This window comes from Grampus griseus (genome assembly GCF_964374135.1).
Source record: "Grampus griseus genome assembly, chromosome: 16".
Classification (NCBI taxonomy): domain Eukaryota; kingdom Metazoa; phylum Chordata; class Mammalia; order Artiodactyla; family Delphinidae; genus Grampus; species Grampus griseus.
This window is the reverse complement of record NC_139010.1, coordinates 37,417,568-37,435,088: the sequence shown is the minus strand read 5'-3', so window position 1 is coordinate 37,435,088 and position 17,521 is coordinate 37,417,568. Positions and strand designations below refer to the sequence as shown.

The window sequence follows — 17,521 nt, the reverse complement described above, 5'->3', positions numbered from 1 at the left end:
TCTTGCTAGCTTCCCGTTCCCTATCTACCCTCTCTTTTCTCCCTCTGGGTCTTGACTCCAAAGTAAATTCTCCTCATTTTCTCATGAAGATCAATTTAACAATTTTACTGGTAGCCTTTGCTCCTGCTGACACAGGTATTTTCCTAAATAAAATATAGTTACTGATGTAATGGGGATTCTGGGTGTTAACTGTTCAAAAAAATGTTATCTTTCCATCCTTGGTCCTCTGGCTTCATGTGATTGGTCTTTAATTATCCAGCAGCCAGGAATGTCTGCCTGGGTTTCTCAAGAGCTGAAACCCCAGTCAAGAGCTCACAGCTGAATTCTGTCTTCCGTTTCCTGCAGATGTGAGGACCAGCCTCTTTTTTTTTTTCTTCTTTTTTTTAACATTTTTATTGGAGTATAATTGCTTTACAATGGTGTGTTACTTTCTGCTTTATAACAAAGTCAGTCAGTTATACATATACATATATCCCCATATCTCCTCCCTCTTGCGTCTCCCTCCCTCCCAGCATCCCTATCCTACCCCTCTAGGTGGTCACAAAGCACCAAGCTGATCTCCCTGTGCTATGCGGCTGCTTCCTACTAGCTATCTATTTTCCGTTTGGTAGTGTATATATGTCCATGCCTCTCTCTCACTTTGTCCCAGCTTACCCTTCCCCCTTCCCGTATCCTCAAGTCCATTCTCTAGTAGGTCTGTGTCTTTATTCCCGTCTTACCCCTAGGTTCTTCATGACATTTTTTTTTTCTTAGATTCCATATATATGTGTTAGCATACAGTATTTGTTTTTCTCTTTCTGACTTACTTCACTCTGTATCACAGACTCTAGGTCCATCCACCTCACTACAGATATCTCAATTTCGTTTCTTTTTATGGCTGAGTAATATTCCATTGTATACATGTGCCACATCTTCTTTATCCATTCATCCAATGATGGACACTTAGGTTGTTTCCATGTCCTGGCTATTGTAAACAGAGCTGCAATGAACATTTTGGTACATGACTCTTTTTGAATTATGGTTTTCTCAGGGTATATGCCCAGTAGTGGGATTGCTGTGTCGTATGGTAGTTCAATTTTTAGTTTTTTAAGGAACCTCCATACTGTTCTCCATAGTGACTGTATCAGTTTACATTCCCACCAACAGTGCAAGAGGATTCCCTTTTCTCCTCACCCTCTCCAGCATTTATTGTTTCTAGACTTTTTGATGATGGCCATTCTGACAGATGTGAGATGATATCTCATTGTAGTTTTGATTTGTATTTCTCTAACGATTAATGATGTTGAGCATTCTTTCATGTGTTTGTTGGCAATCTGTATATCTTCTTTGTAGAAGTGTCTGTTTAGGTCTTCTGCCCATTTTGGGATTGGATTGTTTGTTTTTTTGTTATTGAGCTGCATGAGCTGCTTGTAAATCTTGGAGATTAATCCTTTGTCAGTTGCTTCATTTGCAAATATTTTCTCCCATACTGAGGGTTGTCTTTTGGTCTTGTTTATGGTTTCCTTTGCTGTGCAAAAGCTTTTAAGTTTCATTAGGTCCCATTTGTTTTTTTTTTATTTCCATTTCCCTTTCTCTAGGAGGTAGGTCAAAAAGGATCTTGCTGTGATTTATGTCATAGAGTGTTCTGCCTATGTTTTCCTCTAAGAGTGTGATAGTGTCTGGCCTTACATTTAGGTGTTTAATCCATTTTGAGTTTATTTTTGTATATGGTGTTAGCGAGTGTTCTAATTTCATACCTTTACATGTAACTGTCCAGTTTTCCCAGCCCCACTTACTGAAGAGGCTGTCTTTTCTCCACTGTACGTTCTTGCTTCCTTTATCAAAAATAAGGTGACCATATGTGCGTGGGTTTATCTCTGGGCTTTCTATCCTGTTCCCTTGATCTATATTTCTGTTTTTGTGCCAGTACCATACTGTCTTGATTACTGTAGCTTTGTAGTATACTCTGAAATCAGGGAGCCTGATTCCTCCAGCTCCATTTTTCTTTCTCAAGGTTGCTTTTGCTATTCGGGGTCTTTTGTGTTTTCATACAAATTGTGAACTTTTTTGTTCTAGTGCTGTGAAAAATGCCAGTGGTAGTTTGATAGGGATTACATTGAATCTGTAGATTGCTTTGGGTAGTAGAGTCATTTTCACAATGTTAATTCTTCTAATCCAAGAACATGGTATATCTCTCCATCTATTTGTATCATCTTTAATTTCTTTCATCAGTCAGTCTTATAATTTTCTGCATATAGGTCTTTTGTCTCCTTAGGTAGGTTTATTCCTAGATATTTTATTCTTTTTTGTTGCAGTGGTAAATGGGAGTGTTTTCTTAATTTCACTTTCAGATTTTTCATCATTAGTGTATAGGAATGCCAGAGATTTCTGTGCATTAATTTTGTATCCTGCAACTTCACCAAAATCGTTGATTAGCTCTAGTAGTTTTCTGGTAGCATCTTTAGGATTCTCTATGTATAGTATCATGTCATCTGCAAACAGTGACAGCTTTACTTCTTCTTTTCCGATTTGGATACTTTTTATTTCTTTTTCTTCTCTGATTGCTGTGGCTAAAACTCCAAAACTCTGTTGAGTAATAGTGGTGAGAGTGAGCAACCTTGTCTTGTTCCCGATCTTAGTGGAAATGGTTTCAGTTTTTCACCATTGAGGACAATGTTGGCTGTGGGTTTGTCATATATGGCCTTTATTATGTTGAGGAAAGTTCCCTCTATGCCTACTTTCTGCAGGGTTTTTATCCTAAATGGGTGTTGAATTTTGTCAAACGCTTTCTCTGCTTCTATTGAGATGATCATATGGTTTTTCTTCTTCAGTTTGTTAATATGGTGTATCACGTTGATTGATTTGTGTATATTGAAGAATCCTTGCATTCCTGGAATAAACCCCACTTGATCATGGTGTATGATCCTTTTAATGTGCTGTTGGATTCTGTTTGCTGGTATTTTGTTAAGGATTTTTGCATCTATATTCATCAGTGATATTAGCCAGTAGTTTTCTTTCTTTGTGACATCTTTGTCTGGTTTTGGTATCAGTGTGATGGTGGCCTCATACAATGAGTTTGGGAGTGTTCCTCCCTCTGCTGTATTTTGGAAGAGTTTGAGTGGGATAGGTGTTAGCTCTTCTCTAAATGTTTGATAGAATTCACCTGTGAAGCCATCTGGTCCTGGGCTTTTGTTTGTTGGAAGATTTTTTTTTTTTTTTGCGGTACGCGGGCCTCTCACTGCTGTGGCCTCTCCCGTTGCGGAGCACAGGCTCCGGACGCGCAGGCTCGGTGGCCCTGGCTCATGGGCCTAGCTGCTCCACAGCATGTGGGATCTTCCCGGACTGGGGCATGAACCCGTGTCCCCTGCATCTGCAGACGGACTCTCAACTACTGTGCCACTGGGGAAGCCCTGTTGGAAGATTTTTAATCACAGTTTCAATTTCAGTGCTTGTGATTGGTCTGTTCATATATTCTATTTCTTCCTGATTCAGTCTTGGAAGGTTGTGCATTTCTAAGAATTTGTCCATTTCTTCCAGGTTGTCCATTTCGTTGGCATAGAGTTGCTTGTAGTAATATCTCGTGATCTTTTGTGTTTCTGCAGTCTGTTGTTACTTCTCCTTTTTCATTTCTAATTCTATTGATATGAGTCATCTCCCTTTTTTTCTTGATGAGTCTGGCTAATGGTTTATCAATTTTGTTTATCTTCTCAAAGAACCAGCTTTTAGTTTTATTGATCTTTGCTATCGTTTCCTTCATTTCTTTTTCATTTATTTCTGATCTGATCTTTATGATTTCCGATCCGACCGAAGCCCGAGCCTCAGCTCCCAGCCCCCGCCCACCCCGGCGGGTGAGCAGACAAGCCTCTCGGGATGGTGAGTGCTGGTCGGCACTGATCCTCTGTGCGGGAATCTCTCTGCTTTGCCCTCCGCACCCCTGTTGCTCCACTCTCCTCCGTGGCTCCGAAGCTCCCCCCCTCTGCCACCCGCAGTCTCCGCCCACGAAAGGGCTTCCTAGTGTGTGGAAACCTTTCCTCCTTCACAGCTCCCTCCCATTGGTGCAGGACCCGTCCCTATCCTTTTGTCTCTGTTTATTCTTTTTTCTTTTGCCCTCCCCAGGTACGTGGGGAGTTTCTTGCCTTTTGGGAGGTCTGAGGCCTTCTGCCAGCGTTCTGTAGGTGTTCTGTAGGAGTTATTCCACGTGTAGGTGTATTTCTGGTGTATCTGTGGGGAGGAAGGTGATCTCCACGTCTTACTCTTCCGCCGTCTTCCTCAACTCCCGAGGACCTGCCTCTTATTTAGGTATTGACTTTGGAAATGCAAGCTTTGCGAGGATGCCCCCATCTCATGGGAGCACATAACCCAGATACTGACTACAGATGGACAGTTCCACATGGAATATACCCATGTGGAGGTCCTGTTTCGTTTTGCAGGGTGGCTTCTGTCCTCCATCACTCCTATTCTAAGAGGCATCCTCTTCCCAAACACTTTGACGTCTTTTACATCAGTGTTTTTACCTAAGAGCAGATTTAAAACTATTCATTCAACATCCATTAATTCCACAAACATCCCTTAAGCACTTATTATGGGCCAGTTCCTATGTTAGACATTTCACAAATGTTGTCTCTCCGAATTCTCACAAACTCCAAATCAATTGAGAATTTTAATCTCCATTTAGTAGCACGTTCCACTTATGGAGAATGGCATATGCAAAGGCCAAGAAGCCAAGGAGAGCAGGGGCTGAATTCAGTGTCTGAGGCAAGGGGTGAGAGGCAAGAAGTGTTTGGAAATCAGTCATCAAGGAGGGCAGCTGCAGGGCACCGAGGCTTGGGGTGCAGCCCTTGGAGATGTGACAGGGCAGGATGTGCATCTGAGAACGACAGATCGGTGCAGGGTGGAATTGGAGGGCCTAGGCTGGGAGACGAGGTAACCAGGGGTTACCATCTCCCCAGGGAGAAATGAGGCACCTGAACTATGTGGTGGCCATGGGAAGTGACCATGTAGAGAGGATTTAGGAAGCTTCCCCAGGGGTGAAACCCCTAAGCCTGGGCAGGGGACAGGCAGCTGGTGACAGTGTGCAGGGCATGGCACCTCCCACAGGTACTGGGCTGCAGCTGCCCCTAGTCACATCCTGACTGCTTCTCCTCTCCCCTGTACACCTGGGTGGTCTTGCTGCAGGACTGGCTGTGCCCCAGGCTCCCGTGGCTGAGCCAGCCCTGCAGCGCAAATGTCAGGCCTTTGAAGTGGGCCAGGCCACTTCCCTTTCAGGAACCTGGGTCCGGGTGTTGTAGAGGCCCTCACTCTGGGCCTTCCTATATTGGCAGCTTTTATAGAACACCCCGGGAGCAGAGAAGTGGCCTTTTCCTCAAAGGGCAGCTCTGCAACACTTCAGAACATGTAGACCTGAAAGGCCCGGATCAGGCCCAGGGGGCTATGGCAGTCGTGACCTTGCTGCCGGGCCAGGAGGAAGCCAGGGACATGCGCCCAGGTGAGCAGATTTCAGGCAGCGCTGGGGATGTGAGACTCAGGGCTGATCCTTGCTCAGTCTTTTCACCCAGAAGCTACAGAAGCCAGATATGACCCCTGCTTGCCCTTGAAAAGCTTTCGGACCAAGGGGCATTGGAGGAGAGGGTGAATGGTGGTGGAAGATAGAAACTGCTTTTCACGACCCACGCTGGGCCCCAGCTGCCAGCAATACCCCCGGACAATCTCTCAGCTCATCCACATTGAAGTCAGGAGCCTGCTTGGGTCCTTCATTTCCCCTTCCATTCCCTTCTGTCCCTGTTACCCCCCAAAACAGAAATGCATGGAAAGAGCTCAGGATGGTACTAGGCACCCAGGGTTATCACCACCTGCATTTCACAGGGTGGATAAATCAGGGCTGCCCCTCTGCACCTCTCCAGGGCCACTGATCGCACTGTATTTTATTGTCATCAAGATAAGGTTAGAGCTTTAAATGACTTGTTCAACATCACCTCGCAAGTAAGTTCAAGAGGAGATTCAGTTCACCCATACAGTGAGCATTTATCAAGCATGTGCTATATCCATGTGCTGCTGTCCACTCCGGGGGTTCAGCAGTGAGTGGAGCTGGCCCAGGTTGTGATGAATCCAAAGCTCTTGCTCATCCTCCCAGGGCCCCAGCTAAGCTCCCCACATGGTAGAGTAAGAGTTGTACTGTATGACCGCAAAAGGGGACCCCAGCATGCATCTCTAGGGTGGCTATAACTGAACCAGCTGGGCCCCTGGCAGCTGTGTACCCACTTAGAATGGAGGCCACAGGCTCCCAGGAAAGCCTCTGCCAGCTCTGGCTCTTGTCTGCCTCTGACTTTACTCCATCTGGCATCTCTGACCTGGTCCCAGGTGTTTTGCTGTGCATCTGCGTCTTTCCTCTGCCACGCCCTTGGCCTCAACACTTGGCCTCTCTTTAGCTTCTCAAGTCTGCTCTTACCTGAAATGCTTTTTACAGTCTTTTGTCACTTCAGTGCTGCAGTGTTCCTAGGCCAGCCAGAGCCCAGGGCTTCTGCCAGCAGAGGGATGAGGTGACATTGTCTGCTCTGCTTGTCTGTCTTTTGCTAGTGAACTCTGTGCTGGACCTCATCTGAGATGTGAGGGAGAGAGGTAAGGACTCTTTCAGGCCAGGGCCCCTTCTCTGACCCTGTGACCTGTAGCTCCAGCTCGGGCTGTTTGCCCCTCGAGACCAGCAGTGAGTGAGGGTCCATGCAGCTGAGAGCCTCTGTCCTTCTACACTTCTCCTCTTGCCTCAGGGACCTGGCTTGACCAAGCCGGGACACTGGGACACTGGTCTTCACCCACCCACCATGAGGAAAGGCTTTTCTTATGTTTGTCAGGACCTGGAGGGAGCCCCAAGCAGAGGCTGCCTTTTTACTCTATGTCCTTGATCTTTTCCCCTAAAAGTCCCTTCTCTGGACAACCAGACCGTGAGGGTAGCATCCCTCCCTTTGTATACCCACCAGTGGACCTGGCAAGTCACCTAAGTGAGGATGCTGAGGTTGGTGGAGCCACACATCAGTACTGGAGTGTTAGCTTCTGCCAAGGCAGGGACAGAGACAGCACCTTACAAGAGAAGGGGCAGGAGTGAGTGGAGAGATGGAAACAACTCCAAGTTGACTCAAGAAGGCTCAAGCAGACATTCTGCGCAAGCTATAAATGAGAAACAGATTTTTGTTTGAACAGAGGAGGTACCCTCTCAAGTCAAAGTTGGAAGCAGAAAATCTCTTTTTCGTGCTATTTTGTATGTTTTCTCTTTTTGTGAACCAAGATCAATGTGTACATTCTTAGCAGAGATCCATCCACCCATCCACCCATCCACCCATCCACCCATCCACCCATCCACCCATCTTCCCCACTCACCCCCACATACCTATCCATCCAGACTCATCCACCCATCCACCCACCCATCCATCCATCCACCCATCCACCCACCCATCCATCCATCCACCCATCCACCCACCCACCCATCCATCCATCCATCCACCCATCCACCCATCCACCCATCCACCCATCCACCCATCCACCCATCCACCCATCCATCCACCCATCCACCCATCCATCCACCCACCCATCCACCCATCTTCCCCGCTCACCCCCACATAACCATCCATCCAGACTCATCCATCCATCCACCCATCCACCCACCCATCCACCCATCCACCCATCCATCCACCCATCCACCCATCCATCCATCCATCCATCCATCCATCCACCCATCCATCCACCCACCCATCCACCCATCTTCCCCACTCACCCCCACATACCCATCCATCCAGACTCATCCACCCATCCACCATGCATCCATCCATCAAATATGCATTAAGCACCAACCGTGTGTCTTGGTTGGTGCTGAGTTCTAGAGTTAGTGAAAATATATAGACCTGGAAAAGAGCATTGCTCAAACCTGTTCTTCCTCTGGCCTTTCTGAGTCACATCCTGTTTTTTCCTCTTCATGACAGGCCTTTCTGCATTCATACATTTGTATCATATGAATCACTTATGTAATTAAGTACTTTAATTTATTGTGACTAGAAGTGCTGGAGGGAAAAAAGGAAATTCCGCTGGGCGCTAGTCTGGGCCACTGCAGGGGAGGTGTTGCCCCGTGTGTGTGTGTGTGAATGCACACATAGGCGGGGATGTGGGTCAGAGAGTCCCAGCTGGTTGAATAGCATTGGCTGTGAGTGGTTGGCCAGGAGATCCACAAACGTCTTAAGAAGAGAAATCTTCACATCATCAAGGACTCTCTGCTCTGAGTTATCCTTTTGGAAGAAATAAAATAAAAAATAAGACCAAGCCAACTCTAAGTGGCTTACATCCTCTTAGAACACCTCCATTATTGGTTTGTATTTCAGAGGGGAGGTACACATGTCAGAAATAATTTTGCAGTGGTAGAGGCTCCTGAGAGCTGGGGGCTGACAAGAGCAGGGAGTGGGTTTGTCTTTCTCATCAAGGCAATGATCCCCCAGGGTTCAAGGAGTGGGAGACAGTGTTCTGTCCTGTCTGTTCCCTGCAGGACAGGGGGTGAATTCCCGGTGGTAGGAGTGATTTCTCTCTGCTGTCAGGTAAGCACCTGTGTGGTGCAGGACCCTGAAAAAGGTCACTAGGCACTGACATGCCTGCTCCCCTGTGGCCTGAGGACCTTGTTTAAATCAGCAGTGGTCGGTCACGCAGGCGTGCTCCTGTCCGTCTTCCACCTACCAAGTGGAGAGGCGTCAGACATGCAGGCCTTAGTGACATACATCCCTGTGCCCACTGCAAGGACACCAGTTGAGGGTGGATAGGACAGGGCTGTGCAGGAATGGTCAAGCACAGGGACATCCATGGAGGAAGAGGTCAGCTCTGCTCAGACATGTCACGGCAGAGATGACCCCCGGAGGTTAGCATGAGTTGGGGAAAGGGCACGATGAAGCAGATGTGTGTGATGCCCTGGACCAGCTCCTTTGGGCCACCTCTGATTTCAGTTGCAGAGGACAGTTCCTAACACCCAAGTTCCTGTCTGGGCCTCTGCTTTGGGGGTAACCCATCTAAGACTTGTGAGGAAGGGAATTGTAGGCTGAGAACAAGATATGGAGGTGCTGAGAGTGTGAGGGGCATACTGGGGAGCAGTGGGAGGTGGCTGGAATTCTTCCCACAGCCCAAGGATCCTATTTGATCTTCCCAGGAGTCCTGTGAGGCCAACATATTGTCCTATGTATATCCGGCGGTTTTGTTTTTCTGAAATATTTTTAGCAGACACCTTGCTGCTGAGGTGTGCAGAGAATCATCCCCTTGACCCACTTTGGCTAATGGTTGTTTGTGCAACAGTTACCCGTGAGGGGTCACAGACCTGACCGAGGGTGGGTGTTACGTCCCCCCGCCACTTCATGCTCTGTGACAACCCCTTGGAGGAGCGGGGTAGGGTGCAGTGGTGGTAACCTCGGGAAGCGGGGCTGTCCTCCTCCCCACCAAGGGCTCTTGTGACCGCTGGAGTCCAGGCTCACGCCCATCCGGGTCTTAATCACGGTCATGAGGGTGGCCCAGACCTGTCCCACCCCTGCATCTCACCACTGTGATGCCGCTCTTCTCACTGTTACTACGAACTTTCCCTTACTACCGTGCTCTCAGGAGTTCTGAGAGGGACTATGTCTCCTCTAAGATCCAGCTCTACTGTGGACAGCTAAGCAAAGGAGTAATTCTCAGAGGCTCATGGTTGCAAATTCCAAAGGCGTCCCCTAGCCAGCAGTGATGTCACTGTAGCGCAGGCCCTGTGGCCTCCAGAATCTCACACAAGCTGCCAGTATCACTCAGGCCACCATCTACCCTAGGCCTGTCCAGGGACCAGAGTGATCTTTCTAAGGCACAGGTCTGATTGTAGGCACAGATCCTAAAGCCACCTATGTTGTTCCTCTTTAGCATGGCCCACACGGTTCATGATCCCTGCCTCCGTACTGTCCCCTTGATGCAGACATCTTGAACTGTTTTCAGTCCCTCTAACCCAGGGGTGAGCCCGCTGTGGCCCACTTTCTGTTTTCTAAATGAACTTTTCTTAGCACATCCTCTGTGTCTGTACCATCTGGAACAGCTTTCCTGCTAGAACAGCGTGGTTGAGCAGTTGCAAAAGAGACCGATAAGGCCCACAGAGTCTAAAATCTGTACTATCTCGTCCTTTGCCGAAAATGCTGGTGGAACCTGCTCTACCTGGCCCGGCTTCTTTGCACCTTCATGCCTCTTCAAATGTGGTGCCTTCCCTACAATGCTGCCCACCCTTTATCCTAATCCTTCTAGACTGAGCTTTGTGCCCATCCTTCCCTCCATCCTTTGTTACCTGAGTGTGATGCCCCCTCCAGTCTTACATAGAGCTGTGTCCAAGCCTCAGTCATGGCTCTGATCGCACTGGTTCTGTTGATGTACAGATCCACCTCCCACTCTAGTTCCTGAAGCGGGGCCAGGTCTGATTCTACTCAGGACTCCGGCACCTGGCTGGGTGCTTGGATGACCAACTGGAAGCCGAAAGATCATGGCCTAGGTATCGGGCCCCACTTCTCAGTGTTAGCATCGTGGGTCACTCTAGTCCTCTACTGGTTTCTCCCTGTCCCTGGAAATGCACCAATGGAAAGGGTTTCACCATCTTTGTCTTTGCAGATCTCTAACCTCTACCTATACGACAGTGTCCTGATGTTGGCCAACGCCTTCCACAGGAAGCTGGAGGATCGGAAGTGGCACAGCATGGCAAGCCTCAACTGCATCCGCAAGTCCACCAAGCCATGGAATGGAGGGAGGTCCATGCTGGACACGATCAAAAAGGTGTGTGCAAGGGGCACCCTCCAGGCCAAGGCCAAAGACAAGCCCCTTCTCACACCCCCCCGCTCTTCCCGCTCCAGGAGGCTGAGCTCTTTCTGTGGTCACCCAGCCAGGCCCCTCCCAGGCCTCTCCACTTGCCACTCTTCCTGTCCCGGCATTTGAGGGCTGGTGAGCTGGGGTTCATGGATACGTGTTGTTATTATCTTCATTTCATACAAGGAGATTAGTATCAGAGAGGTTATGTAACATGCCCAGGATCACAAGTAAGTAAAAAATGGAGGCAACCAGCTTGCTCATGCCTGCCAGATACCCCACTCCGCAGGCTGCCCCTGCCCCCAGGAGAGTTTGTCTCAGTTGGCAGTGCACGTACTACTCAGCAGGACCTCACGTTGTGTGTGTGTGCATGTGTGTGTGCATCCCTGTGCATACGTTGGCATGCCTACGACTTGGTGGATTTCGTGTCACACCTTAGCATGTAGGACATCACGTGTCCTATATGCTTAGGTGTGACAGTAAATCCATCAAAAGACTGGATCTGAAGTGAACTGGGTAATCCACAGAAGTGTTAGCGTGAATTGGCTTTGAGAGGCTTCAAAAAGACATTTAGGGAAATCTATAGTGCCGGGAGTCTTCGTCACAGTAAATTCTGCATGGTTTCCATAGCAGTGAATGGAGTCTGATGTTGGTTTGAATCTGCTGCAGCCCAAGCCCGAGCGGGGGCCTCTTTGGGGCCAGCTCATTCTCTGGGACTCTCCCCACTTACAGTCTGTGGGAGCTCAAAGCTGGCTGTGATCCCCCACCCCAGGCTTGAAGAAAGAAAAGGGCTCAGCACAGGTTCACTCAGCCCCTCTACCACCTGCTACTCCAGAGGCCGCAGAGCAACCAGAGAGAGGTGCAGGGCTGGTATGCCCCTACACCCGGTGTGTGCCAGACACCACGCTTTGTACCCATTTTCTCCTTCGGCCCTTGCAGGCTCTGTGATGTGGGTCTAATGAACTCCAGGCCGAAGCTGGGAGATGGGAGATGACTTGCCCAAGGTGGCAAAGCCAGACTTGAGCTGGGTTTTAGCCTCCAATGCTCACGCTCGCTGCCCCGCCACTTCCCGCCACCTGTGTGAGATGGCTCTCGCTGACCTTGGCCTTCCGTCTTGGCTCAGGCTAAGGTGAGCCCCTAGAGCAGGTTGCAGTGAAAGACTGTAAGCTCCAGGAGGGTGGGGACAAAAGCCGCCCCTCTCTAATCTCAGGGCTGGCACGGTGTGTGGCATAAAGCAGATGCTCTGATCATATCAACGGCATGAATGATGGGGACAAGCCTAGGAACTTCCCTTGTGAGCAAGGGCCTGGGAAGTGTTGAGCCTGCTCCGAGGCCCCAGGGCCGCCAGCACCTCTTGCCTTATTATAGTGCATCCATTGTTTCTCAGACGTTGGCGACCACTTCCTTTCTCTTCCTTCCCTTTGGGGTTCCATCCCCTACCCGTCCACTTTTGCCCTACCCTCTCATGGTTTTTCCTTCTCTCTCGCAGGGCCACATCACTGGTCTCACAGGGGTGATGGAGTTTCGGGAAGACAGCTCGAACCCCTACGTGCAGTTTGAAATCCTGGGCACGACCTACAGCGAGACCTTTGGCAAAGACATGCGGAAGGTAAGCCTCGGGGCGCTCACCTCCTGCTTTTCCTACTGCCGTGCGTTGGGCCTGTGTTCCAAGCAGATGTTAACCGGCACGAAAGTCCCCTCTCCAGTCTTTCTCTGCAGATGCTGCTGTTGATGCTGGTGTTCGTGGGACATGGTGGGGAGGAGGCTCCAAGGGGTTTCGGACAGAAAGTGCCACTGATTCAGCTCTGAGTACAGCAGGGGCGTCTGGTGCCCGTGGGTCCTGCTGCTTGGGCCTGGAGGACCAGCCTGTGGTCCTGGACAAGGCCAGCAAAAGGGGTGATGTGTTTTCCTGGAGTCGCTGGAATCAGCCCAATGCTGGGGACAGGTGTGACTGTTACTAAGGCAGGAGGCAGAGGTTACGGGCAGAGAATGTCCCCGATCCAAGGGTGAGGCAAAGCCATGGCCAGAAAATGAGCTCCATGGAGCGTGAGAGGCAGGCAGTGCAGGCGTCCGCTGGAGACACAAGTGAGAGACAGGTGAGCCGCAGAGTTCAGGGTGGGCTTCGACTTGCTTTTATCTGTTGCTGATGCAAGTGGCAGGCCTGGGGACTCTTTTCAGTGATACTTTGTCTCTTCCTCCCCCACCCCATGGTGGGGGGCGTTCAGAATTGAGGTCTGGCGAGGTGGCCTTTACCCAGAGCTGGGACTCCCCAAATTGAAGGGGAGGCCTGTGAAGTCAAGAGTCGAATAAGGTGTTAGGGCCAAGAGGTCAGTGTGGCAAGCAAGGGGATGGAACAGTTATCCAGCAAGCGACCTCAGATGCGGTGCTTATGAGCCGGTGTGGAGCCAATAGCGGGGGTGCAGGTAAGGGCAGTTGCTGGCTCTCCAGGGATGCTCTCCCACAAGTGGCCTGCACAGGAAGACCACGTGCTTGTTGGAGCCAGAGATGGGAGCACCCATGATGTAAAGGGGTCACAGGGCTCCGTGTAATCAGGAAAGCACTAAAGCATGAGCTGGTTGGCATAGACTGAGGCAGAGGCTCCTGCAGTCACACACACACACACACACACACACACACACATTTCTATACATCTGAGGGGGAGACATCTCTACTAATGATAGTGCCCTGGAGATGAAGCGCATGGTGAGTTCTCAGCAGGTGGGATAAGCCTCTAATAGAGAGCCCTCTAGCCTGGCCTCTAGCATTGGCTGGGGGCGGCAGAGGGGCAGGAAGGGGTTGCATGATGTTGGGGTACTGAGAATCTGGATGAAGGCATTCTCTGGCTGTGCTCCTTGAGGACCAGATGGAAGGATGCATGTGTGAAGTCGTGGAGGGTGTGAGAGCTGGAAAGCACGGGGGGAGCTCTCATCAGTTAGAACATGGGGAGGAGGCCTGGCTTGCTAGGGAGAGGCTGGGTTGGCTGGGGGGTCCATTTGTGATGTGGGGATGGTGGACTTTCAGCCCGTTCCGTGACAGAAAGTATAGTCATGAGTTGGTCAAATAATAAGAAGTTCAATAACTGGTTGTGAGGCAATGGTGACACCCAAGCTTTGATGACATTTGGGAGCTCGGAAGATTGATTGTGGCATCAGAAAGGGGGTTAGTGACTATGGTGTGAAACCTTGGGAAGCCAGGGTGTGGCCTGCAATGTCAGGGGTGTCAGAGATGACCTGTGATGTCTGTTAGGGATGCCCAAAGCTGTGAGGTTTGGTGGGTGGGAGCCTGGGGATGGGTGGTCAGCGTTGGTCTGGGTCATTCATGGCCACAGTAGAAACTCGCTTATGTTGGGACTCCCACCTGGCAAGGGGAAACCAGGACCAGGGAGCCCTTTCAGTCAATCTGGTATGAAAGGAGCTGCCTGCCTCAGTGACCATTCATATTTGCCACAGTACTTGTCTTCATCCCCAAGTCTTCCTCTGAGATCCTAGAAAATCAGACCCTGCCTGCTGGCTCCTTTGCTACCCCCCTCCACTTTCTTTTAGCTCAGCTCTAACCCCAAGGTCTCCCCACTGGGTGGGAATGTTGGCTGTAGGGCTCCCCGCCTCGTCTTAGGCAGCCGACTGGGGTCATGCTGGCCACTCCAGGTGCCTGAGAGAGGGGAGGTACTGTGTCCTCCACTTCCCATTTCAGGTGTCTGGGCCTTCCGTGTTGCCATGGCAACGCTCCTTCAATACCCTGAAGCCAATGGGAGCTTGAATCTCTCGGTATAAGGAGCTGCTGAGCAGGAGGTCTGAATGTGATTGAGTTGGAAGGGAAGCTGATTTTCAAGTGGGCTTTATTTTTAAATGTAATCTTTTGTCATTTTAAAATCTGCCCTTAATAACTGCATATCCCAGTTGTTATCTGTCTGCCTGGCAGCTTATCTCTGTTAAGGAGAGGTTATCTGGAAAGCAGGGAATGGGATTTACCATAGCAAATGTTTGCTATTCAGGCCCAGAGTGCCTTAAAGCAAGGCCTGTGGGGGTTCAGGATGAAGCAAGGAGAGCGCATTGGGACAGAGTGGCACGGGTCTAGGGGAGCATTTAAAGGCAGAGCCGAGCTGTGGTTCCTGGTGGAAGATGGGGATGGGAGGGGTAGGGCTGGGAAATTGGGGCAACCTAAAAATAAAGTTGAGGGTGGGCAGCGGATGTGATGGTAGGGTTAGGGTTCAGAGACACACAAAAGGCAGTGCAAAGATCAGTCATCCTTAGGAGGCAAGGGCAGCTCTGAGGAGGGCCCCTCAGCTGCATCTCTCTGTGGCTAGAGGAGCCAACTGCACTGACGGTAGGGTCCTCTCATGGTGGAGCAGTGTCAGGGGGTCCCTGAAAAGATGACAGGTATCAATATAGGAATATATCCTCTATCTATCTGTACTGGAAAACAACAACAGTAAACGAACACGGACACAAAAACAAAAACCAAGTAGTTTCTTTAAGATTTAAACCTAGAGGAATTGTTTAAATTAGGGAGCAAATGGATGTTTTCTTAAAGTGAATACCCTGGAGGGAACTCTCAGGGAGGGTGAGTCACCCAGACAGTTTAGGTTAAGTGGCATCAAGAGGCTGTAGATTACTCAGCCCCTCCGGAGGATGGAAGGAGTGGGTGAGCGCCTTTCACTGCAGGGTGCTGGACAAATACTTACTAAATTATCTCATCCAGGAAGCCCATTCTTGTTGAGGGAGTGTGGGATGGCAAAATCAAAGGTCCATGTCACCCTCTTGCTGTGTAACTCCAGGCGAAATATTAATCGTCTTTGTGTTCCGCTTGGAGCTCCCTGGCATGGGTGATTACCAAGCAACCCCTCCAGGGGCAGGCTTTGCTGGAAAGTCTTGTCCGACTCCCACAGGACTTGCCTTAATGTTTGTTCCTGTTGGAGCCCTACACTTTTCTCTTTGGCTTTCTCTTTGTTCGGACGGAAGTCTCCAAAGGAGGGTCCCATGGGTTCGTCCTTGCAAACATCCTCAGCTCATGACATGAGCTGGGATGGGATTGGTGGAGACCACCTGTAGGAAAGTGTCCAAAGGTGGGGGCAGGGAACATTGTTTAAAGCACAGGACAAGAGGGAGCCGAGGAGGGACCACTGAGCACCTGCTGTGGACAAGGATGCATCACAGTACGTTGTCTCCCTGACTTGGGGGCCTTTGTGATGCTCCTAGCTCTGCTCTCCTGAGCTTTTGCAGCCACTTCCTTTTTGTGAATTTTCATGTTCTCAGATGGAAGGTGCAAACAGTAGGAACCTCGTGGTCACCCAGAGTCATGACCCTCATGCAGCACTTGGCAGCGAGCGCTCTCCCGTGTGGCCTGGGCCATCAGCTTCGGGCGGCTGGAGCTATACACCTTCTCTGAGTTATCTACCCCAGATCCCACAAGAGCAGAGAGGCACAGGGAGGCTTAGAGCATGGCTTTCTGCCTGCAGGTGCCCTGGATAGGCAGCTCCTCTCCACACCCGTGTGCCAAAGCCTGAGGCCAGAGACAGGAGCAGGGCTCTGCATGGTGGGCAGTGCCCATCCCCCCTTCCATGCCTGGGGGCAGATTCCACTCCTTGTAAGACCAAGGGCTGAGAGGGAGCTGGGGGCTTCACCTCTGATGAGATTTTGTTTTCAGGACTGTTTTGATATGATGAATGGAAGAAGGAAAACATGGTTATAGTCTTCTCCACAAGCATGACTTGCCTGGAATGTAACGTGAGCCACAGCCCAGCAGAAACATTCTTCCATGACATGATTGCTGAGAATGTCTGCCCTTCTCTGTCCTAAAGATTTCCATTGTGGGGGAATCATTCCTTTCCACTAACGAGGTTCCCTGGTACAGTGAAACTCTGGGAAAATTGCCAGATGCCTGAAGGCCCTTTGAACCTCATTTCCCATGGGCACCATCCACCTAATTCACTAGCTCAGTGGAGGTTAGCCTGTCTCCTTGGGCAGAAGGGTGGGGAAGTGGGCGGGAAGCATCTGGAAAGCCCGTGAAGCTGCTTTATGCGTTGACATTCCTGGACAAAGGACACCCTGGTGTGATGAGAGAGAGAAAGGGACTATTTGATGCTCCTTTCCATAGAGTAGAATTGAGTTAGGACCAAGAGACTAAGAAAGGATTTAGCCCAGTGGTTTTCCAGCTTTTCTCTAGTCCTAGAAAATCTGTTGCAGCAGTACCTTACTGCAACCCAAATATATTAAACCGTCATGGAAGCGGACATGCCGTGGTTACGATGGTGGGGAATTGGGGCAGGGGGTCTCGAGCTTCACCCAATCGGTCTCCCTGGTCCCCAGCCTCTCCATGGTGTTCTGTGCAGCTCCAGTTGGGAAACTGAGGCCCAGAGCCTGGAGAGACTCAGTTAGGTGGTACCAACAAGCAGGTGGCTGCGCTGGGGCTGGAAGCCAGGTTTCCTGGGGTGGGTATGGGGGTATGTGTGGCAAAGGGCCTGGAACATCATTTCTGAATTTAGGATGATGCGGTTCTGTGACTCCCTCACTCCCCTCAGCCTGTTTTCCGCTGCTGCCCACCTCACTCCCCCGGCCAGCGTTAGGGCCCCACAGTCCCTTCCCCTCGCTCTAGAGGCTGCTAACATGAAGTTCCACCAGTGCCATTGGCTTAGCCTCCCTGTTCCAGCAGTCACCCAGGGAGATGGGAGGCCTTCCTTCTCCTTTACTAGTTTAAGACGTTTCTTCTGTCTTCTCTGTCAATT

General features: G+C 50.1%; 1 protein-coding gene across 1 annotated transcript in view; it reads left to right on the top strand.

The window, feature by feature from the left end:
• Window positions 1-17,521, top strand: part of GRID1 (glutamate ionotropic receptor delta type subunit 1) — a gene marked incomplete at both ends in the record, with an annotated part of 666,527 nt that overhangs the window by 451,822 nt on the left and 197,184 nt on the right. The window contains 2 exons of the mRNA XM_082673940.1: window positions 10,609-10,770; window positions 12,290-12,409. Of these exons, the coding sequence (XP_082530066.1) occupies window positions 10,609-10,770; window positions 12,290-12,409 (282 nt within the window). The remainder of the gene's footprint in view (window positions 1-10,608; window positions 10,771-12,289; window positions 12,410-17,521) is intronic.